The sequence below is a fragment of the Caloenas nicobarica genome, chromosome 1 (genome assembly GCF_036013445.1).
Source record: "Caloenas nicobarica isolate bCalNic1 chromosome 1, bCalNic1.hap1, whole genome shotgun sequence".
NCBI classification, from domain to species: domain Eukaryota; kingdom Metazoa; phylum Chordata; class Aves; order Columbiformes; family Columbidae; genus Caloenas; species Caloenas nicobarica.
The window spans coordinates 194,983,083-195,006,427 of NC_088245.1; the positions used below are offsets into that span (position 1 = coordinate 194,983,083).

A 23,345-nucleotide genomic window follows, 5' to 3' on the forward strand; every position below is an offset into this window, starting at 1 on the left:
AGACAAACAAATAATGGACTAGATTCTTCTTTACTGCTAGGCAAATAAGTAGCGTAAAGAATCAACCAAACAAAAAAATATGTTTGAAGCTTCTACTTTGATTGTAAATCAGTAGTTGCCGTGTATGCGTGAGAACTCGTGTCAAACTAACAAATGTGATAACATATTGATGATTTTCAATTTGTTTTTATTTTTATACTAATATGGAATGTATTCACTTGTAATTAACTCCTAAAAGCAAGGGGAGCTGGTATCTGCATTTCTATTTAACAAACATTTTTTTCCACAAAAAGGCGAGGCACAAGTTAAATTCCTCCCCTTGGCCCACCAGCAACAGCACTTTGTTACGTAACTCTGCTCTGTGATTTTCATGGCTTGCCCTTTTGCTATAATTTCAGGAAGGCCATGCACTCAGCTGCAGCTTCTGAATCCAGAAAGATTTGCCCGCCTGATTAAAGAAGTTATGAATAGCACCTGGCCTGGCAGAGACATGGTGGTACAGTGGTATCCAGGTTTGGAAGACAAAAATCACCCTTCAGTTTCCTGGCTTAAGATGGTCTGGAAGAACCTATATATACATTTTTCTGATGACTTGAGTGTGTTTGATGACATGCCGCTTATCCCCAAGATACTGCTGGAGGAAAACCAAACATCAGTGGAACTGGTTAGATTTAGGAATCCATCACCTATCATTCTGGAAGACGAATCTGAGACTCAGCTCCCAGAATATTTAGCTGATATTATTCAGAAAGTTGGTGGAGTTGTACTTAAGAAACTGGATATTTCTATCCAACATCCACTTATAAAAAAATACGTACATCCACCATTGCCAAGTGCTGTTTTACAAATAATGGAAAAAATGTCTTTACAGAAGCTATGCAGTCAGGTTGCATCGTTCCCATTAACACATAAAGATGCTCTTAGGGCATTCTTAGCTAGTTTAACTGATGCAAGTGAAAAAGAGAAAAGAATTATTCAGGAATTACCAATATTTAAAAAAATCGAAAAATCATCTGATGAAAGTATTCCGGTTTTTACTGGGCTAAAAGGTAGTAAGGTATTGCACCACACTGCCAAAATTCCTCCTGGTGTAAGATTTTCTGTTCCAATAATTGACAGCAGTGATGAAGCTACTATTCGCTTAGCTAACCTGTTGAAAATAGAACAGCTAAAGAGCACAGATTGCCTGAAGTTTGTTATAGAAGACATAAGAAGTGATTTTTATTCATATGATGAAACAACACAGATAATGCAATGGGTTCTTGAAAATCTGACTTTTCTGAAAAATGAGAATACAGATGTGATAGATTGGCTGACATCACTAAAGTTTATTAAGATTTCACAGAAAAAGATAATGTCAGCAAATGAACTCTTTGATCCTGAGGTAGAACTTCTGCAGGATTTGTTTTATGCTGAGGAGGAAATTTCCTTCCCCCCTATTATTTTTACATCTTCAGATATTCTTCATTCTCTGAGACAAATAGGCTTAAAAAATGAGGCTAATCTTGAGGAAAGTGATATTATAAGAGTGGCAAATAAAATTGAAAGTTTGCATGCTAACTCCAACACCAATCATGATTTACTGTTAAGAAAAGCCAGAACGCTCTTGATGATTTTGAACAAAAACCATACGCTGCTTCACTCATCTGAAACAAAAACTGTGCTGAAAAATATCAAATGGATTCCTGCATGTAAGGAAAGACCTCCAAATTATCCAGGATCCCTAGTTTGGAAAGGAGATACTTGTAATCTGTGTTCACCACTAGAAATGTGCGAAATATCTCACACAATTTTAGTTGGTTCGTCAGTTCCTCTTGTGGAAAATGTGCTGTTGGATACAGCTAAAGCCCTTGGCATCCCCACCAAGCCCAGCATAAAAGCAGTCTTAAAACATTTCAAGGTGGTGGTCGATTGGCATGGTTCTAAAACCTTCAGTGATGAGGACTATTATCAATTTCAGCATATCTTGCTTGAGATTTATGGATTTATGCATGATCATCTAGAAGAAGGCAAAGAAGCTTTCAAAGCCCTGAAATTTCCCTGGGTTTGGACAGGTAAAACATTCTGTTCCCTCTCACAAGCAGTAATAAAGTCAGTACCTGACCTTGATCTCCAGCCTTATCTACATTATGTACCGAAAACTATGGCGAAGTTTCACCAGTTGTTTAAATGTTGTGGTTCAATCGAGCAGTTAACACCAGACCACGTTTCTATGGTCATTCAGAAAATATATCTAAAAAGTGAGCAGTCCCTCTCAGAACAAGAGAGTAAACAAAATCTTCACATTATGTTGAGCATCATCAGGTGGCTGTACAGCAATAAGATTCCTGCAAGTCTGCATACGCCCATGCCGCTCTACAGTGGGAAACTTCCTTATAAACTCTCGATGAGGCCAATTCATGAGTGCTGTTATTGTGATATCAAAGTTGATGACTTAAACGATTTGATTGAAGATTCTGTTGAACCAATAATTTTGGTGCATGAAGACATACCAATGAAAACGGCTGAGTGGTTAAATGTCCCATGCCTTAGCACAAGATTGATTAATCCAGAAAATATGGGATTTGAGCAATCTGGGCAAAGAGAGCCTCTGACTGTAAGAATTAAAAACATTTTGGAAGAATACCCTTCCATTTCAGATATCTTTAAAGAGTTGCTTCAAAATGCTGATGATGCTAATGCAACGGAATGCAACTTCCTGATTGACATGAGAAGAAATATGGACATAAGAGAGAATCTTCTGGATCCAGGAATGGCAGCATGTCATGGTCCAGCTTTGTGGTCATTCAATAATTCTGAATTTTCTGACTCTGATTTCCTAAATATAACTCGATTAGGAGAGTCTTTAAAAAGGAGTGAGGTTGACAAAGTAGGAAAATTTGGACTGGGATTCAATTCTGTCTATCATATCACCGATGTTCCTATTATTTTGAGCCGGGAGTTCATGATTATGTTTGATCCAAATGTTAACCATATCAGTAAACATATTAGAGATAAATCTAATCCTGGGATCAAAATCAACTGGAGTAAACAACAGAAGAGGCTCCGAAAATTTCCCAATCAGTTTAAACCTTTTATAGGAGTTTTTGGTTGCCAGCTGCCACTGACTGTAGAATCTCCTTACAGCTACAAAGGAACGCTTTTCAGGCTGTCCTTTAGAACTCAGCAGGAAGCTAAAGTGAGTGAAGTCAGCAGCACATGTTACAATACAGCAGACATTTACTCTCTTGTGGATGAATTTAGCCTTTGTGGTCATAGACTGATAATATTTGCTCAGAGTGTAAATTCAATGGTTTTGAAATACTTGAAAATTGAGGCGGATGATCCTGGGATGGCACAAGATGTTGTCACTATCAAAAAAAATCTGTGTTCCTCCAAAGCCTTGACTGCTCCAAATGTAAGTGTTTTAAAGGAAGCAGCTAAACTCATGAAGGTCTGCAGCAGCAGTAATAAAAAGCTTCCCACTGAAACACCAAAGTCCTCGTGTATCTTACAGATAGTAGTAGAAGAATTTCATCATGTATTTAGGCGGATCGCTGATTTACAGTCTCCACTTTTCAGAGGTACAGAAGATGATCCAGCTTCTCTATTTGAAATGGCTAAATCAGGACAGATAAAAAGATCAGCTGATGAATTGCCGCAGAAGACAGTAGATTCAACGACATGGCTTTTATGTTCTTGCATGGACACTGGAGATGCTTTAAAATTTTCATTGCATGAAAGTGGACGAAGACTAGGTCTTGTTCCCTGTGGTGGAGTAGCGATGTTGCTGTCTGAAACCCAGGATCAAAAGTGGATTGTGAAACCTAATTGCAACAACATAGGTGAAATATTCTGCTATTTACCTCTACGAATAAAAACAGGCCTACCTCTTCATATAAATGGCTGCTTTGCAGTTACTTCAAATCGGAAAGAGATCTGGAAAACAGATACTAAAGGAAGATGGAATACAGTATTCATGAGGCATGTTATTGTAAAAGCTTACATAGAAGCACTTTGTGTTCTACGTGACATGGCAATCAATGGTGAGCTAGTTGACTACAGTTACTGTGCAGTGTGGCCAGATCCTGATTCAGTTCATGATGATTTTTCTATTATTTGTCAAGGGTTTTATGAAGACATAGCTCATATGAAAAGCAAAGAAGGGATCAAAGTGTTTTCTGATGGTTCCTCTTGGGTTTCCATGAAGAATGTAAGGTTTTTAGATGACTCCATTCTAAAACGATCAGATGTTGGACCGTCAGCCTTTAAGATCTTTCTGAAGTACCTTAAAAAAACTGGTTCCAAAAATCTATGTGCCGTAGATCTCCCGTCCTGGGTAAAGGCAGGATTTGAAGAAGCAGGATGCAAATACATATTACTGGAGAACACTTTCTCTGAGAAACAGTTCTTTTCTGAAGTATTTTTCCCCAATGTTCAGGAGATTGATGCAGAACTGCGTGATCCTTTGATGCGTTATGTGCTCAATGAAAAGGTTGAGGAGTTCTCAGGAATTCTTCGTGTTACTCCGTGCATTCCCTGTTCATTGGATGGACATCCGTTAGTTACACCATCAAGACTGATCCATCCTGAAGGAAGAGTTGCAAAGTTATACGATGCTGAAGATGGAAGATTTCCTTATGGCACCACTCAGGATTATCTTAATCCAGTTATTTTGGTTAAACTTGTTCAGCTGGGAATGGCTAAAGATGATATTTTATGGGAAGATCTGATAGAACGTGCAGAGTCAGTAGCTGAGATTAACAAGATTGATCATACTGCAGCTTGTCTCAGAAGTAGTATTATATTGAGCCTTATTGATGAAAAACTAAAATCTAGGGACCCTAGAGCTAAAGAATTTGCTTCAAAATGTCAAACCATCCCTTTCCTTCCTTTCCTTAGCAAACCAGCAGGCTTCTCGCTGCATTGGAAAGGCAGTGATTTTCAGCCTGAAGCCATGTTTTCAGCAACTGATCTTTTCACTGCTGATCACCAAGATATAGTTTGTCTAATAGAACCAATCCTTAATGAAAACTCCCACTCCTTTAAAGGTTGTGGTGCTTTGTCATTAGCTGTCAAAGAATTTTTGGGTTTACTGAAGAAACCAGCTGTTGATTTGGTCATAAATCAGTTAGAAGAAGTTGCAAAGTCATTTGATGGAATCACGTTATATCAGGAAAATATCACTAATGCTTGTTACAAATATCTACACGAAGCAATGTTACAGAATGAATCAACAAAAGCTATGATAATTGAACAACTGACAAACTGTAGTTTTATTCTGGTTGAGAATGTGTATGTTGATCCAACAAAAGTGTCTTTTCATTTGAATTTTGAAGCAGCACCCTATCTCTATCAGTTGCCTAATAAATATAAAAATAGTTTCCGTGAGCTATTTGAAAGTGTGGGTGTAAGACAGGCTTTTACAGTTGAAGATTTTGCTGTAGTTCTGGAACTAATAAATCAAGAAAGAGGGACCAAACAACTAACAGAAGACAACTTTCAGCTTTGCAGGAGAATAATTAGTGAAGGAATATGGGGCCTCATTAGAGAGAAGAAGCAGGAATTCTGTGAGAAAAAGTATGGTGACATTCTGTTACCTGATACTCGTCTTGCACTTCTGCCTGCAAAATCTTTGTGTTACAATGACTGTCCATGGATTAAAGTTAAAGACACAACTGTTAAGTACTGTCATGGTGATATTCCAAGAGAAGTTGCAGTAAAGCTTGGAGCAATACCAAAACGCCATAAAGCTTTAGAAAGATATGCATCCAATATCTGCTTTACTACCCTTGGAACAGAGTTTGGCCAGAAAGAAAAACTGACAAGTAGAATTAAAAGCATTCTTAATGCCTACCCTTCAGAAAAAGAAATGCTGAAAGAGCTCCTTCAGAATGCAGATGATGCAAAAGCTACCGAGATCTGTTTTGTGTTTGATCCTAGGCAGCATCCAGCCGATAGAATATTTGATGAGAAATGGGCACCACTTCAAGGACCAGCACTGTGTGTTTACAACAATCAGCCTTTCACAGAAGATGACATTCGAGGAATTCAGAACCTTGGAAAAGGTACGAAAGTAGGAAATCCCTGTAAAACTGGTCAATATGGTATAGGTTTCAATTCTGTTTATCACATTACTGATTGCCCTTCTTTCATATCTGGCAATGATATACTTTGTATTTTTGATCCTCATGCTAGATATGCACCAGGTTCAACATCAACAAGTCCTGGCCGCATGTTTAGAGACTTAGATGCAGATTTCAGAACACAGTTCTCAGATGTACTGGACCTCTACTTAGGAAATCACTTTAAACTGGATAATTGCACAATGTTTAGGTTTCCTCTTCGAAATGGAGAAATGGCAAAAGTATCAGAAATTTCCTCAGTTCCCTGCTCAGATAGAATGGTCCAAAATCTTTTAGATAAGCTGCGTACAGATGGAGCAGAACTCTTAATGTTTTTGAACCATATGGAAAAAATTTCTATTTGTGAGATAGAAAAGACAACAGGAGCCCTGAATGTGTTGTATTCTGTGCAAGGCAAAATCACCGATGGAGACCGACTGAAACGAAAGCAATTCCATGCATCTGTAATTGACAGTGTAACTAAAAAAAAGCAGCTAAGTGAAATACCTGTGCAACAGATTACTTACACAATGGATACTGAGGACTCTGAAGGAAATCTTACAACTTGGTTAATTTGTAACAGGTCGGGCTTTTCTGCCATGGAAAAGGTATCCAAAAGCGTGGTTTCAGCCCACAAGAATGAGGACATTACTCTTTTTCCACGTGGCGGGGTAGCAGCTTGCATTACTCATAATTACAAAAAACCCCACAGAGCATTCTGTTTCCTACCGTTATCGTTAGAAACTGGATTACCTTTTCACGTGAATGGACACTTTGCTCTGGATTCTGCAAGAAGAAATCTATGGCGTGATGATAATGGTGTTGGAGTAAGAAGTGACTGGAATAGTAGCCTAATGACAGCGCTGATAGCACCGGCCTATGTTGAACTGCTGCTTCAGCTGAAGAAACGGTATTTTCCAGGCACTGATCCTACAGTATCAGTGCTGCAAAACACACCTATTCATGTTGTGAAAGACACTTTAAAAAAATTTTTATCATTTTTTCCTGTTAATAGACTTGATATTCAGCCAGATTGGTATTGTTTAGTGAAAGCAGTTTACAGTTGCATTTATGAAGATTTGAAACGTCTTTTACCTGTTATGCGAGCTCCCAATATTGATGGTTCTGATTTGCATTCTGCCGTTATCATCACATGGGTTAACATGTCTACTGTGAACAAAGGCAGGCCATTCTTTGACAATTTACTACAAGATGAGTTGCAACATCTCAAAAATACAGAATACAACATCACAACACGGAAGACAGTGGCTGAAAATGTTTATAGACTCAAGCATTTACTCTTAGAAATTGGATTTAATTTGGTATATAACTGTGATGAAACTGCAAATCTTTACCATTGTTTAGTAGATGCAGATATTCCTGTCACCTACGTGACGCCTGCTGATGTACGATTATTTTTGCTGACATTTTCTTTCCCAGACTCTAATTGCCACATTGGAAAGTTACCCTGTCGTCTTCAGCAGACAAATTTGAAACTCTTCCATAGTCTCAAACTTCTGGTCGACTACTGTTTTAAAGATGCGGAAGAAAATGAAATCCAAATTGAGGGCTTGCCACTCCTTCTTACTGTTGACAATGTTTTGCAAATTTTTGATTCAAAACGACCCAAGTTCTTAACAACATACCATGAGCTGATTGCATCTCGCAAGGATCTCTTTATGAACACATTGTATTTGAGATACAACAATATTTTACTTAGCAGCGAAGTAGCAAAAGTGTTTGATATCAAAAGCTTTTCTGAATTGTTATCGTCTGTGTTGCCTAGAGAATATAAAACTAGAAATTGTATGAAATGGAAGGAAAACTTTGCAAGCGAATCTTGGCTTAAAAATGCCTGGCATTTTATTAGTGAGTCTATAAATATTAAGGAAGAACAAGAAGATACGCAAGCAAAATTCGATGATGTTGTTGAAACTTTGAAGGACTGGACTTTGCTCCCAGGTGTAAGGTTTACTGTCTCAGCTAATCACCTTGTTGTGCCAGAGTGCGATGTTTTGCTGCCCCTCAGCATTATGCATATAGCTGTTTTTCCAAATGCTCAGAGTGATAAAGTCTTCCATGCTTTAATGAAAACAGGCTGTATTCAGCTGGCATTGAACAAAATTTGCTCCAAAGACAGTGCTTTAGTGCCTTTGTTATCAGGATGTACAGCAAATATAGATAATCCTTCAAGCATTCTGAAAGCCATACAATACATGGTACAGACATCAGCTTTTAGGACTGAAAAGTTAGCAGAAAGTGACTTTGAGGCACTCTTAATGTACTTCAATTGCAATTTATGTCATTTGACATCTCAGGATGACATTAAAATTTTAAAGTCTCTTCCGTGCTATAAATCGATTAGTGGCCGATACATCAGCATTTCAAAATATGGGACCTGTTACATCCTCACAAAAAGCATCCCATCAGTAGAAGTAGACAGATGGACACAATCGACTTCATCAGCTTTTCTCGAAGAGAAGGTTCATTTGACAGATTTGTATACTCTGCTTGGCTGTGTCTCTGTGGATGATCTTGAAGTGTACCTGAAACATCTTTTGCCAAAAATTGAAAGTCTGTCTTATGATGCAAAATTAGAACACTTGATCTACTTAAAGAATCGGCTAACTAGCATTGAAGAAACTTCAGAAATGAAAGAGCAGCTGTTTGAAAAGCTCGAAAGCATTTTGATCATTCATGATGCAAGCAATAGATTAAAACCTGCAAAATATTTTTATGACAGGACTGTAAAAGTCTTTGAAGTTATGCTTCCTGAAAAATTCTTTATACCTCAAGACTTTTTTAAGAAACTGGAGCAACTTACAAAACCAAAAAATCCAGCTGCATTCCTTCCATCATGGGTAACTTTTCTACGACATATCGGATTGAAATTCATCATTTCACAGCAACAGTTATTGCAGTTTGCTAAGGAGATCAGCATGCGAGCGAATACAGAAAACTGGTCTAAAGAAACACTACAGAATACTGTCGATGTCCTCCTTCATCACATATTTCAAGAAAGAACTGACCTTTTCTCAGGAAATTTTCTGAAAGAATTGTCATTAATTCCTTTTCTGTGCCCTGAACGAGCTCCAGCAGAATTTGTCAGATTTCATCCTCAGTATCAAGAAGTTAATGGGACACTTCCTCTTATACGATTCAATGGGGCGCAGGTGAATCCCAAATTCAAACAGACTGATGTGTTGCAGTTGCTGTGGACTTCGTGTCCCATTCTTCCTGAAAAAGCAACACCTTTAAGCATCAAAGAGCAAGAGGGAAGTAGCCTTGGTGCACAAGAACAACTTGAGCAAGTTTTAACTATGCTGAATGTTAATTTGGACCCTCCCCTGGACAAAGTTATCAATAACTGCAGGAACATATGCAATATAACAACTTTGGATGAGGACATGGTGAAAACTAGGGCCAAGGTCCTAAGAAGCATTTATGAATTTCTTAGTACAGAGAAAAGAGAATTCCGCTTTCAGCTTCGAGGAGTTTCTTTTGTAATGGTGGAAGAAGGTTGGAAGCTCCTTAAGCCTGAAGAAGTGGTAATAAACCTTGAGTATGAATCCGACTTTAAACCTTATCTTTACAAGCTTCCTTTAGAACTTGGTACTTTCCATCAGTTATTTAAGCATTTGGGTACTGAAGATATTATTTCAACAAAGCAGTATGTTGAAGTTCTAGGTCGCATATTCAAGAACTCTGAAGGAAAGCAATTGGATCCTAATGAAATGCGCACAGTTAAAAGAGTAGTTTCTGGCCTGTTCAAAAGTCTTCAGAATGATTCTGTCAAGGTTAGGAATGACCTTGAGAATATGAGGGATTTTGCCCTTTACCTCCCTAGTCAAGATGGTAGGTTGGTAAAGTCTAGTATCTTAGTTTTTGATGATGCACCCCACTACAAAAGCAGAATCCAGGGTAACATTGGTGTGCAAATGCTTGTCGATCTTAGCCAGTGTTACTTAGGCAAAGACCATGGTTTTCACACTAAATTGATAATGTTATTCCCTCAGAAGTTGAGGCCTCGCTTACTTAGCAGTATTCTTGAAGAACAGTTGGATGAAGAGTCTCCCAAAATTTGTCAGTTTGGAGCCTTATGTTCTTTGCAGGGAAGGTTACAGTTACTGTTGTCTTCAGAACAGTTCATCACAGGACTCATTAGGATCATGAAGCATGAAAACGACAATGCTTTTTTAGCTAATGAAGAAAAAGCAATAAGACTTTGCAAAGCTTTGCGAGAAGGTTTGAAAGTTTCCTGTTTTGAGAAGTTGCAAACAACATTAAGAGTTAAAGGTTTTGCTCCTATTCCCCACAGCAAAAGTGAAACGTTTGCTTTCCTGAAGAGATACGGAAATGCAGTAATATTGCTTTACATACAGCATTCTGACAGCAAAGACATAAATTTCCTGTTAGCATTAGCAATGACCTTAAAATCTGCAACTGACAATTTGATTTCTGATACCTCGTATTTAATTGCCATGCTGGGTTGTAATGATATTTACCGGATCAGTGAGAAGCTTGACAGTTTAGGAGTGAAGTATGACTCTTCTGAGCCATCAAAACTTGAACTACCAACACCTGGCACCCCTATACCAGCTGAAATTCACTATACACTTCTTATGGATCCAATGAATGTATTTTATCCTGGTGAATATGTTGGTTACCTTGTTGATGCTGAAGGTGGTGATATATATGGATCATATCAACCAACCTATACCTATGCAATCATTGTACAAGAAGTAGAAAGAGAAGATGATGAAAGTCACAGTTTTCTAGGGAAGATTTACCAGATTGATATTGGATATAGTGAATATAAAATAGTGAGCTCTCTTGACTTGTACAAATTTTCAAGACCGGAGGAAAGCTCTCAAAGCAGGGATAGCACACCTTCCACCCCAACCAGTCCTACAGAATTTCCAGCACATGGACCAAGGATGATTCCACCTCTCTTCACTGGTAGAGAGAGCCACAAACCAGTGCCCTCAAAGCATCACTCTCCAAAAAAGATAAAGTCAAACTCATTGCCAGAAATATTAAGAGAAGTGACATCTGTGATTGAACAGGCTTGGAAGCTTCCAGAATCTGAAAGAAAAAAGATTATTAGGAGGCTGTATCTTAAATGGCATCCAGATAAAAATGCAGAGAATCTTGATATAGCTAATGAAGTTTTCAAACATCTACAGAATGAGATTAACAGGCTAGAAAAACAGGCCTTTATGGATCAAAATATGGACAGAGCCTCAAGAAGGCCATTTTCATCTTCAGCTTCTCGATTCCAGTCAGACAAATTTTCATTTCAGAGATTTTATACTTCATGGAATCAAGAAGCAACAAGCCACAAATCTGAAAGGCAACAGTATAAAGAAAAGTGTCCATCTTCCACGGGGCCGTCTTACTCGCAACGCTTTTTTGTCCCACCTACCTTCAGATCTGTTGGCAACCCCGTAGAGGCCCGTCGATGGCTTAGGCAGGCCCGAGCTAACTTCTCAGCTGCAAGAAATGACCTTCATAAAAATGCCAATGAATGGGTCTGCTTTAAGTGCTACCTTTCTACTAAACTAGCCTTGATTGCAGCTGACTACGCTGTGAAGGGCAAATCAGACAAAGACGTAAAACCAGCAGCCCTTGCACAAAAAATAGAGGAATACAGTCAACAACTTGAAGGGCTTACAAATGATGTCCAGACATTGGAAGCTTATGGAGTAGACAGCTTAAAAACTAGGTATCCTGACTTACTTCCTTTCCCGCAGATTCCCAATGACAGGTTTACTTCAGAAGTTGCGATGAGAGTCATGGAATGTACTGCTTGCATCATAATAAAACTTGAAAACTTTATACAACAAAAATTGTAAGAGATTTGAAGAGGTCAGGGAGCTGTTTTGTCAAGAGCTTCGGGATTTAATGTGATGGGATACAAATGCGGTTGTGCAGATTACTGAACATCCAAGAGGTTACACATTGCCAAGCAGTTTAGAAGCACAGTGCACAGAGGTGGATAGTACTGAAGTACTTAGAAGTGAAATTTATTTAAACAGGATTTTTTAAAAAACTGAGCCTGCTGTATAAGCAAACTATAAACCATGAGTATTTTTAAAAATTTGCAAGGAAACTGAGCTGCAAAAATTAGCTGTATGTACAATATTCTGATTAATTGGCATATTATTGAACTGCACTTTATATAACCAAAGCTTAGCTTTCTGTTAGATGAAGTCTGTAATTATAACTCCTTATTAGATTTTATTTCATTTAATATAATATTTCCAAAATGATTATGTCCATTTTCAATGTACTAATCTTAAGATTGGAGATAGAATGAAATGGGAGGTGGGATGGAAATTAAAATAACTTTGGAGGTATTGCTCCAAAGCATTTCTGTATTCTTTTGTGTTCTGTGGACATTCTGTCACTCAGTAATACTCTTATCAGCTGGATCTGATTATAAATTTGCTGCAGCATCACATTGTGAACATTTAAAGGATAGTTTAGTACCTATGAACTGGTACTGTTATTTTCATGCTGAATAATGATACTTGATTTAACACGCAACTTCATGTCATGCATTGATTGTATTTACTGTATTATAAAATAATTAAATATTTAATTTACTCTTTTTTTTTTCCTAGAGCCTGTCAGCTTTTGTTTAATGAATAATGCATGTGAATGATATAAAATTGGTGAACATTATTATATGGTGGTTTATGATTTTTTTTTAAACACCAAAACTCAGTTTTCAGATGTCTAAATGCTTGACTTCTTTTTTTTTTCCTGTGTCTGTGCCTCTGTGTGTGTACATATATACATATATTTTTCCACAAACAAACATGGATAATAGTACAGTTCAGTAACCCATTTTTGGTGTACACTGAGCACTGGTTTTTGTTACATGTTTAAAGGTGCTGCAATGTAATGCTCTTTTTATTTCGTTGTTCACTACAGCCCCAGAGAAGCCTGATTTTTAGTTCACACTCTTATAGTTTGTAATACTTTTGGTAATGTCATGCAATATGTTCAACATTAGCTATTTGTAAAAAAATTAAAAAAAAATAAAAAAAATATGGAAGGATAATGCTAAATGGAAGGATTTTTCTTTGCTGGATCGGACACATTTAACATAAACGTTAAAACACTTTCCAGTGGCATACTATCGCAATGTTTACTTGACAGCACAGTGAAACTGTAATTTAACTTACAGAACACAAAGGAAAATAAACAACAAGGAGCTTGCAGGGCTGATACAACTGCGATAGTGGTGTAATCCCCAAATAAAAAATCTTACTGAAGGCTTCTTCAGTTTTGCGCAAATTATAAAGGGCTTGTTCTCTTCTGAAAAATCTTGCAAATTGTAGTGGGAAGAAACGTGATGTTTGGAAAACAATACTGCTTCTGATTGTCAAGCCCTATTATTATTTCTGCTATTAAATATTAAGTGCCATATTTTAATGAAGAAAAATGCAAACATATTTCAGTCTAATGTGTTTTGGTTTTATAAAGGAGACCACATTTACCTATTATTTCAAGCCTTCTTTTATAAATACACAATCTCTTTTCAATTCATTCTAAATAACTGTACAAATATTAAAATATTATTTAAAAGGAAATTTTTTTCCTTGCAATAACAGATGTTTGCAGTTTTCTCCAAGAAATGGTATATTTTGCCGATTTTTTGCAATAATTAGCACGTAAGTAAAACAGAAATCCAGGTGTGCCATGAAATAAATCAGTTTAGTTAATTTCCTGTGTTTTTGAAACAGATTTCTTTGTGGCTCTTTGTGCATGAAGTCAGATGAATAGTATTCAGGGTAAGCAAAATACTAACAAAAAGAAACCATTCTTGTGTTTTTCAGTTTAAATGGAGCTAAAACATAAGGCAGCACAGTAGCATGAAAACAGAGGAACATGAACACTTTCCTGGTTTTAGGTGAGATCTTGAGGAAGGAAATCTTTTAAGCACGTATCTGTTTTCTAAGCAGCTTACGTTGCCTTCCCAATATTATTACGAGCCATTAAAATGACTGTGCAGAACTACTGAACTAGTTTGTTTTATTTTGTTTATTTTGCATATATTGTTGAGTGCTGACACTGTGAGAAAGAAAATGGTCCCAGAAGCTAATGGTCTGAAGTAATTTTAAATATTGAACCAAAGTGAGCAAGAAAACCTGAATGACAGAGAAAAATTCATTTATTCTATTATTCCTGGGTTGATACTGTTGGTCAGTTACAATAAAATTTACACATGGAGCAGAGACAGTCAAGAGTGGCGTCTCAATTGGAAGTCTCTTATTTTCTCTTTTTATTTGCGTACCTCACTGTAGCAGCCCAAATAAAGAGGCCTTATGAGACCAGGCAGCCATATTGTGATAGAAATTGATTTTGTAAGTGCCCTTTAATCCCTGTTTGAAAAGAAAGAAATAAAGTGCTTAATTCATGCTTCCTTTTGGTTCAGCTGGGAGCCTTGGGCAGCGCAGGATAACATATTTGTTCCTAAGTTGGGCATAGCTCAGAACAGTGTGTGATGATTTCTAAGGGTCTGTAGAAGTAAATGTTAATGTGTAGGTTTCACGAAAGTACATTTTACAAGTAATTCTGCACATTACACAGGCTCACATGAGAGAATAGATCTTTTCAGCCAGGTATGTGTCCCAGTTACCTTCAACAGGTGCCAGTGATGTGTCCAGGAAAAGCAGCTTCAGCAGTCCTGGCTCCCAGGACCAGAGCTGTGAGACTTAGCGACGATCAGTGGAACAAGAAGCTGATTTAACTGTAGGTTTAGTAGCTTAAATCTAAGGAACTGCGGCTGTAACAAGACTTGGCAGGTTCGTTACTATTTATGTTCTTGTGGAAGCTTCATAGTTTTCCTCCAAACCAACGGCATTAGCATCTGTTCTAGAAAGCCTTGGTCACTTCCCTCAGCAATTAGTGACAAGAAAAAGAAGTTTTTTTCTTTTTCTCTCTCTCTCTTGGAAATAGATTTTTGTGTAACCAATTACCAAAAGAAAAACAAATGGTTTGTTGTATGAAGAAATGCAATTTTGCATTACTTGTACTCACAATGTCATCAAAATAAAGTTCCTATGGTGATTTGAAAACTAGGATTTAAGAACTATTAGTATAAGGACCGCATTCATTTGGTCCTTGGGTTGCTTTAAATGAGGCTTTAATAAAATCTATTGTAATTGCTCCAATTAAAGCAACGGAGGGATAGTACCAACTTTGAGATTTCCTGTTGCTAGATCTGAACACTTTGAGGATGGCTGGATTGGTATTGTGGAATATGGGCAGAAGTAATAGTTCAAAAATAGTCAACCTTGACAGTCAAAGTAGACGATTTCATTGGAAGAAGCACACAGTTTTTGTCACAAGGAGATGTTTGTCAATGAGTTTTTCATCAAAACAGTTTATATTTTCTTTGTTTTGCTTTCTGGATGATGAATTCAGGAGCACTGGCATAACTTTTGGCTTACTTTCACCTACTAGAGATGAAAAGAATTCTATATGTCCAATGAAACCTAACTGTAAAGCATTTTCTAAATTCTGGAAAGTAGATTTTTAGTTGGGGCCAAGATTTTCATATTTTTAAATAATGTGCATTTCACATTCTTAAGAGTGTTGGGAAGATAATTGTGTTTTTAAAACAAAAACATTCATTTAAGCTGTGTTTCATTCTAACACAAAAGGAGAAGCAGACTTTTCAAAATGTATAAAGTTTATTCAAGAACTCAGTTTTCAGATAATTCTTGCAATTTCCCTTTTCCATAAAGCTATATAAAGACACACAGATGTCAATACTAAAGGACTGTGGAATGGAAACAAAGAGGGTTGTGTTTGGGCAGTCACCAATAAAGATTTACTACCATTTTGATATTTTCACTTTTCCAATGTATAACAATCCCAACCAGTTACAAGAACTGCTGTAAATAGTTATTTTTTGAGGGAAAAAAAATGCAAACAATACAGTTCACTGTGCTGGGTAGTGTTTTGTTTTGTTTTTTCTCCATTTGGATAACACTCTTGAAAATAAACTAGAGAAGTGCGTATTCTCACTTTCCTGTGCCATAATCTTCTGTTAATCTGTAACTATTTACTAAACTTTGATTCAAGTTGAAACAATAATTTTGAAGTATTGAAGAGAGATGGAAAGACATCCATATGGAGATAATCAGAAATGACAATTTAGTGGTGTATGAACTATATTAACAGTTCAGATTACATCAGCTGATTACACTGGTAATTCTAGCATAAACTTTGTTTCTCCACTAACCACAACTAAAAGAAAAAATCCCAAACATTCTTCAGTGACAAGAAGTTGCCATCCATAGTTTAAAAAATCTGCACAACTTATATAATGCAATGCTATTTTTGATGTCGGTTTTGTAGCATGCTGACAAGAAGAATGAAGTTTAAACAAAGAAGAGGGGGAAGTTGGTGACGTGGATCACGGCAGCGCTGAGGATACAGCAGACCTGTTTAGTTTTCGGTACTACTCATAATCCACCTGTGGACTGAGGCAAGTCCAAAACGATCATCTCCACCAGAAAGGCAGTAGTTACTGCAATGTCTAACTGAGGTGCCATAATGCTGAGCCAGGGAACTGCACCCTGATTTTCCTAGCTGTATAGCACAGCTTTGTAAAAATGTTAACTAAACCAGAGCGACTTCAACGCCAGAAATTGTAGCAGAAGTGACTTTCAAATACCCAGTAGTTAGGGGGTTAGGTTGCTCTTGTGCTACAGAGAAAGTCTGCATTCAGTCCCTTGCTCTGTGCTAACCGGCAAATCACATTTGAAAGTGTGCCTCCAAAACACAAGCTTGAAATGCATAACTTAAAATGTTGTTTCCACTTCCAGCATAATAAGCAGATTGTAACTAATGTACTTATTCACAGTATCTGGCTAACATCTAGAGATTAGGTTAGGTGAATGAATAGTTTGGTACCACATGAAGTGGGCACATGTTCCTTGATGTCACAAACACAGGTATGATGGCAATTGAAATGCTTTTGAAACTAGAATTCTCTAAGGACTGAGTCCCAGTTTTGCTGTTGTACATCCATAAAAGACTGTAGACATCACAGCCCTCCAGGTTACTTGTAGCAGCGGTTTTTTTAGATACCTGGCACATGCAATGGAATTTACTGTCCTTTATTTTCATACACAGACTTTCTACCCAATGAATAAGCCAAGACTATTAATAATTTGGATTGTAAAGCCTTGCACATGGAGCTGGAACCACCTAAGCTGACTTTAAAGGAATGCCGAAGACAGATTTCTGTTTAAGCCTGTTTTGGCTGAGGGCTTAGTTGTAGAGATACAATTGAGAGATATAGTTGTAGAATAGAGATAGATTATTCTCTTTAGGGCCAACAGCCCTGGACTCACTCCTGAAGGTGAATGTCTAAGCCCAGGAGAAGGCAATTTCAGAAATGGAAGTTGTGTGGCCTCCTACTTTGCCCTTAGGCAATATGTCACTAATCAGAGCACTCTCCAAAGAACACAGGACACCTCCATTCACTTGCCTCCTTTGCCTGAAGGGACCCAAAAGCTCAGCTTAAGCATGTCTTCTACTTTTCCTATGAAACATTTCTAGTCTACATTAATTGCTGAGGGCAACACCCTGCTAATGAAGGGCAATTTCAGCATTGTACATTAGACTCGCTGGATAAATTGCAAAGGCAGCCCTTGAGGCAGGGACTACCCAGGAGTTTATTACAATAGTAGTGGATACTGTTAACTGGGGGGTCTTTCTCAACTCAGTGTTTTGTGGGTATCTGGGATCATAACTGAGGGATGGTTTCTTTGCTTGTCCATCAGCGCTGAAGTAGCAAGTTTAAAAACCAGCAAGTCTTAGTCATTCTTTTGTTCTGATTCTCCTGCCTTAAGGATGATGGTTCTTTTCTCTAAAGGATGGACATTCTGTTGCTTAACAATGATTATAGGTAAAAATTTTCCTGTAAATAGACACCAAGGCACTAAGTGATAGCAGCTCCTACCTGGGCGATACTATCATCAAGTATATACAAAACATCATCAAAGGAGTTAAAAACCCATGAGGTTTAAACAACAGACTACTAAATACAAATCCTGCTACCCAGAGATGTGCAAACAATTTATTTGTCTTCAGTGCAACACTGTACAGGAGAATGGGTCTCCAGTTGTGTTTCTCTACAAGGTCAATAAATGGTTTGTCAACAAATGATTTGTCAACTCTGGTGAGCATTTACTTTGTATCCAAAGTCCTAATGTAAAAAACAATAGAGAGTAGTTTTACTCTCTCAGTTTGTGACGGAGTCCCACTCTTGACAGGATCAGAAATATCAGTCAACAGCTGCAGATAAAAATGAAATAATCCTCTTAATTGAATCTTGTGGGCTGTAAAAAAGTATTTTTTTTCCCACTGCCCGAACAGTTCCTTGTGTCAGACAATCTGGAGCCACATTAAGGATATTTTTTTCTTTGTACTAGTCCGGCTGGCAGAGCAAATTGCCGTGTTGAATTAGCGTGTCCTAAAATATAAAGGGGTTTAAATGAGCATGATGGTACAGGCAGCACAACAAACTATTGCTATTATAAAATATGCTAACATATTTCTCTGTTGTATAGTGAACAGCTTTGAGACACAGGGAGGTGCAAATGACTCCTGGAGTTTTTTCTATTAGTTATTTTTATAGGAATCTTAGTAATAAGCAAATCAGCATATATCTTGCCAAATTAAAATAGAAAGCCATTAGCAAATTAACACCTTTTACACAGAACTTACACAAATCCACATTTTTCATATCTTGTGTTATTGCAAGAATGAAATTGCATAGACCATTTGCTGGCACTTTCTGAATTTCCCAAATAATGCTTTGTCTTAGCAAATAGTTCAAGTGGTTCCCTCAATTTAATTTCACCCACTAATGCAGTGTTTACATGTAGTGAGAGAAAAAAACCACAGAGCTCAAAAATGTTAACAATGACATAATCATCTGACTGAATAATAGCTGAGCAAGGAAACATATTCCTTTTATTATTTTTATGCTCTCTGTAAGGCTGTTTTCAAAGTGTTACTGACAGAACATATAATTTGATTCAAGTCATTCTTCTGAAATTGAAATGCCATTTGTGCTTCTTCCCCTTTCACCCTGTAGTCCAGAATTGTAGATACAGATTTGTTTCCTAAACTGAAGTACTTTGTTTTTAAAATTCTTAAAATTCTGCTTTCAGTAATTCACTTCAGCAATCATATAAAACTCAGACTAGCAAGGGGGTGTGTGGCCTCTTCTGGTGCCTCACTGGCAGACGCGGCTGTATTCTTGGCAAGTGGAGCCCACACCGGCCACTGACAAGTAGAGCTTTCCATCTGGACACACGCAGATTTCGTAGAGCCCCTGAGAAATCCCAGATCCACCCCTTGTACCCTCAGGCAGTTTGGGCAGTCGCACAGTTTCAGCATCAAGCAACAGCTGCATGGGAAAAAGCAGGATAAGTAGGCTCATTAGAGATAACAATGCAATAGCGTGCCATAAAACAACTTGACTTTGTCTAGGCAGTGGCTTAAGAGTAGCCTTCTGCCCAGACTTCTTATATACAAAGCTGGTCTGAGGCTTAGGCTTGGCAGACACTGGAACGTGGGAGAGGCATAAGCTGGTGTCCATCTTCTTCCTCAGCAGAGACCTCATGAAGTTCAACAAGGCCAAGTGCAAGGTCCCGCACATGGGTGGGGGCAACCCCCAGTATCAATACAAGCTGTGCAGAGAATGGATTGAGAGCAGCCCTGAGCAGAAGGACTTGGGGATGTTGGCTGATGAGAAGCTCAACAGGAGCTGGCAATGTGCACTTGCAGCCCAGAAAGCCAACTGTATCTCGGGCAGCATCAAAACAAGTGTGGCCAGCAGGTCAAGGGAGGTGATTGTCTCTCTCTGCTCCACCTGGAGTGCGGTGTCCAGCCCCGGGGCCCCCAACATGAGACATGGACCTGTTGGAGAGAGTTCAGAGGAGGGCCAAGAAGATGGTCAGAGGGCTGGAGCACCTCTCCTGTGAAGACAGGCCGAGAGAGCTGAGGTTGTTCAGCCTGGAGAAGAGAAGGCCCCAGGGAGACCTGACAGCAGCCTTCGAGTACAAGGGCATATAGTGATACGGCAAAGGGAAATGGCTTTAAACTGAGAGTAGATTTAGATTAGATATAAGGAAGAAATTCTTTACCACAAAGGTGGTGAGGCACTGGGACAGGTTGCCCAGGAGAAGTTGTGGATGCTCCAACCCTGGAAGTGTTCAGGGCCAGGTTGGATGGGGCTTTGAGCAACCTGGTCTAGTGGAAGGGAAGGTGTCCCTGCCCATAGCAGAGAGGTTGGAGCTAAATGATCTTTAAGGGCTCTTGCAACCCAAACCATTCTATGATTCCATGATAAGAGACAAGGCCCCTGCCCGTACACCATAGTGGGGCATGGGTGTTGCTGCTGCCGCTGGACCCAGGTCTGTCCTGGCCTGAGTGCTGAAGCCTCGCAGCCATGCCAGCTGGTTAAGGATGGACATACAGGTTGGTCTGGAGCCCCTCTGTGGAAGAACTGGCTTTGTACGGCCTCGCAGAGGCGATAAACCTACTGCTGCATGTTGCGTGCTGTTGCTCATGGGGCAGCTCTTAGTGATGTCGGCAGAGCTTCACTCCTTGATTTAGCAGCTCTGGGGCTGAATGTCCACCTCTGGGCCAAGGTCCCCACCGGGGTGCCTGGGGATCACTGTGCTACTGGGGAGCTGAGCACTATCACAGTTTTATTAGAAAGCATTTCTTTAAGCTTATCCAACATTATGTCAGTTGGTAGTATTATTTAATCAGACCCATAAATAAATGTCTTATTATTGGCACCATGAATTTTAATATCCCGTCTCCTAAATTCTGAGGAATTATATTAACAGAACTTAAAAAAAGACTTGAAGTTATTAATTATAATTGGACAGCAAGATCAAACATAGTTGTGGAAACAGAAGGGCTCGTACTCACCACACCATCACTGCTGTGAAGTTTGATATCCATCTGTGAAAGAGCTTCAATATTCCCAGCTTGCGCTTTCATATTGATTCCTCGAGGTGCATCCATGCTCAAAGATCGAGTCGGTGATTCCAGCCTGAAAGCAGGAAATCTGACAGTAGCACATTCTCATATGGTCCTTTATTTTTGAAAAATAAGTAAGCTTTGAACAAGCACTCGAAGGATCTTGCCTAAAGTCACATATACAATGCAGCTTCTTTTTTCTTCAGGCAGCCTTAAAAAAGGAGGTAGCTATTTAAAACCAGCAAAGTTTCCCGAATGAAAAATATAGATGAATTCGTAACAGAAATGTAAGGTATTATTTCAGAGATAACTTCAGATTATTTCAGTATAATGGTAATTTATTCTTTAAAACTGAAACCCATTTTTACATTCTTTAGTTTGAATTTATTTTCATTTTTGACATAATAAGTTATTGAAATTAATGCAATTAGTGCAGTTTGGAAGTTTTTTAATCAACAAGAGTTTTGACACTGCTATCAGTCAGATCAAGATTTCACTCTGTGTATGTTTTTTTAACTAGATGGCATTTGAAACTTAAAACCCGACAACTTCATTTGAAATAAAAACTATACAATATAGCAGAAAGTTGCAAACCCTACAGTGCCACAAGATGGCAGAAATGTACTGTATTAGCTGAGCAATCACCTTGTCAAGTCAGCTGTGCAGGATTAATGACTTTTATTTTCCAAAGAGATAAGGCTTTGTTTCTTCAGAATTTTGGTATAATTTCCATGATAAGTAGCAGAGAAGCACTAATTAGAAATCATGAGAAGGAAAGAAAAAGCCCAAGCTTAGCAACAAGCTAGTTATTATATTGCTTCTTTTGATCATTACCTGGAACTGCTTCATCTGGAGGCACTGGGAACACCACAGCATCAGAGTTGATACATACTGGGCTTTGCCCCTCTTTCCTGATGGCACCAGCCTGAGTTTCACACTATCAGCCAAAATTAAACTGGTGAATATTAAGACTAGAGAAAATCAGTCAGCTGGTGGTCCCACTTTACTTTACATGCGTGTTACCTTCTCTATTCTGTACGTTCCCTGGACACATATAAAATACTGTGGGCTTCATCCATAACACAGAATTCAGACGTGGGTCCCTGTTCCCAGGTCTGCATGTGTTCTCCAACTGCGTCTTCTGGAAGTGCAGGGGGGTGTGCGTTTGCACACGTGTGTGTGTGCGCACTCCCAGCAGGTGTGTGCTGGCTCCACGTGTGCTCAGCAGCTGCCCTGGGTGAGGGGAGGACTGCGCCCCAGGACGTCCTTCGCTAGGGATGTGTCAGACAGTGAGTTCAGATGCTGACTGCCAGTCATGCTAAAGGAATGAAATGATTTCACACGCGATCCTGATGTGGCTGTCTAAAGCGTTTCATTTACTCAGACTGCTGCTGTTCTTTCTTTTTTTTCACGGTTACTTGATTAAAACTAGAATTTAAAAGAAGTCAGTTTTCTGCTTGTGGGAAACTTCAGTGGTACCTTACAGTTCTGAAGAAGATAAAGCCAGCTGATATCTCAAAACCTAAACCCATGATATATGAGCACAGTCAAGCACAGCCACTGAAGCTTTACTTTTTATCCCCAAATCTGAAAATAACTCAGGCAATATTGGCTTATCACTGCTGACCAGAGGTAGCAGGAGATTTCTATCTTGTTTGATCTTCAAAGGTCCCTTCCACCCCAAACTATTCTATGACTGTATGTTTCTATGATCTGCCTCTCCTCGACGTCTGGGTTAGTCACCTTTAATTAATTTAAACTCCAGACCGATCATTTAAATTCCTAACAATGGATAAATGCATCATGGTTCCATATTATAGGACTATATCCATAAAATAATTCGATGTCTTATCCCATGACTCTGAGATGGCACAAACTACTCTCATGATCAGGCTGAGTACAAGGGCATGAGTAAGAGTCTGTTGTGCATCAGCCATCTAACATAGTTTTAGTAATCTTTATTAAGCAGTGTTTGTGATTTAACAGCTTTTCTATGACTTTTTGGTTTAGATCCTTAGATGTACACTTTTAGGAAACTGGAAGTCAGTTTTTCCTTGAGTGATTTGTATGGCAGGTCTGCTTCATGAGATTATTTTCCAATGCATATTCGTACGCGTTATATAATGAAAAATTAATCAAAGTTTGTATTTTTAATATTTAAAGTTTAATACATTTTCATAAGTCAGCGTCAGGGTAGTTGAACACAATTGT

The 23,345-nt window shown here is 38.4% G+C and overlaps 2 protein-coding genes across 7 annotated transcripts in view; one reads left to right on the top strand and one right to left on the bottom strand.

Annotated features, from left to right (window-relative positions):
- Positions 1 to 16,154, top strand: part of SACS (sacsin molecular chaperone) — a 69,398-nt gene extending 53,244 nt beyond the window's left edge. For both annotated transcript variants that reach the window (XM_065630636.1, XM_065630646.1), the window contains one exon: positions 399 to 16,154. In XM_065630636.1, the coding sequence (XP_065486708.1) occupies positions 399 to 11,959 (11,561 nt within the window). In that variant the 3' untranslated portion in view covers positions 11,960 to 16,154. The remainder of the gene's footprint in view (positions 1 to 398) is intronic.
- SGCG (sarcoglycan gamma) overlaps positions 15,793 to 23,345 on the bottom strand; it is a 133,255-nt gene continuing 125,702 nt past the window's right edge. For all 5 annotated transcript variants that reach the window (XM_065630698.1, XM_065630689.1, XM_065630679.1 and 2 more), the window contains 2 exons: positions 21,084 to 21,207; positions 15,793 to 19,548 (listed from right to left, as the gene is read on the bottom strand). In XM_065630698.1, coding sequence (XP_065486770.1) covers positions 19,375 to 19,548; positions 21,084 to 21,207 — 298 coding nt within the window. In that variant the 3' untranslated portion in view covers positions 15,793 to 19,374. The remainder of the gene's footprint in view (positions 19,549 to 21,083; positions 21,208 to 23,345) is intronic.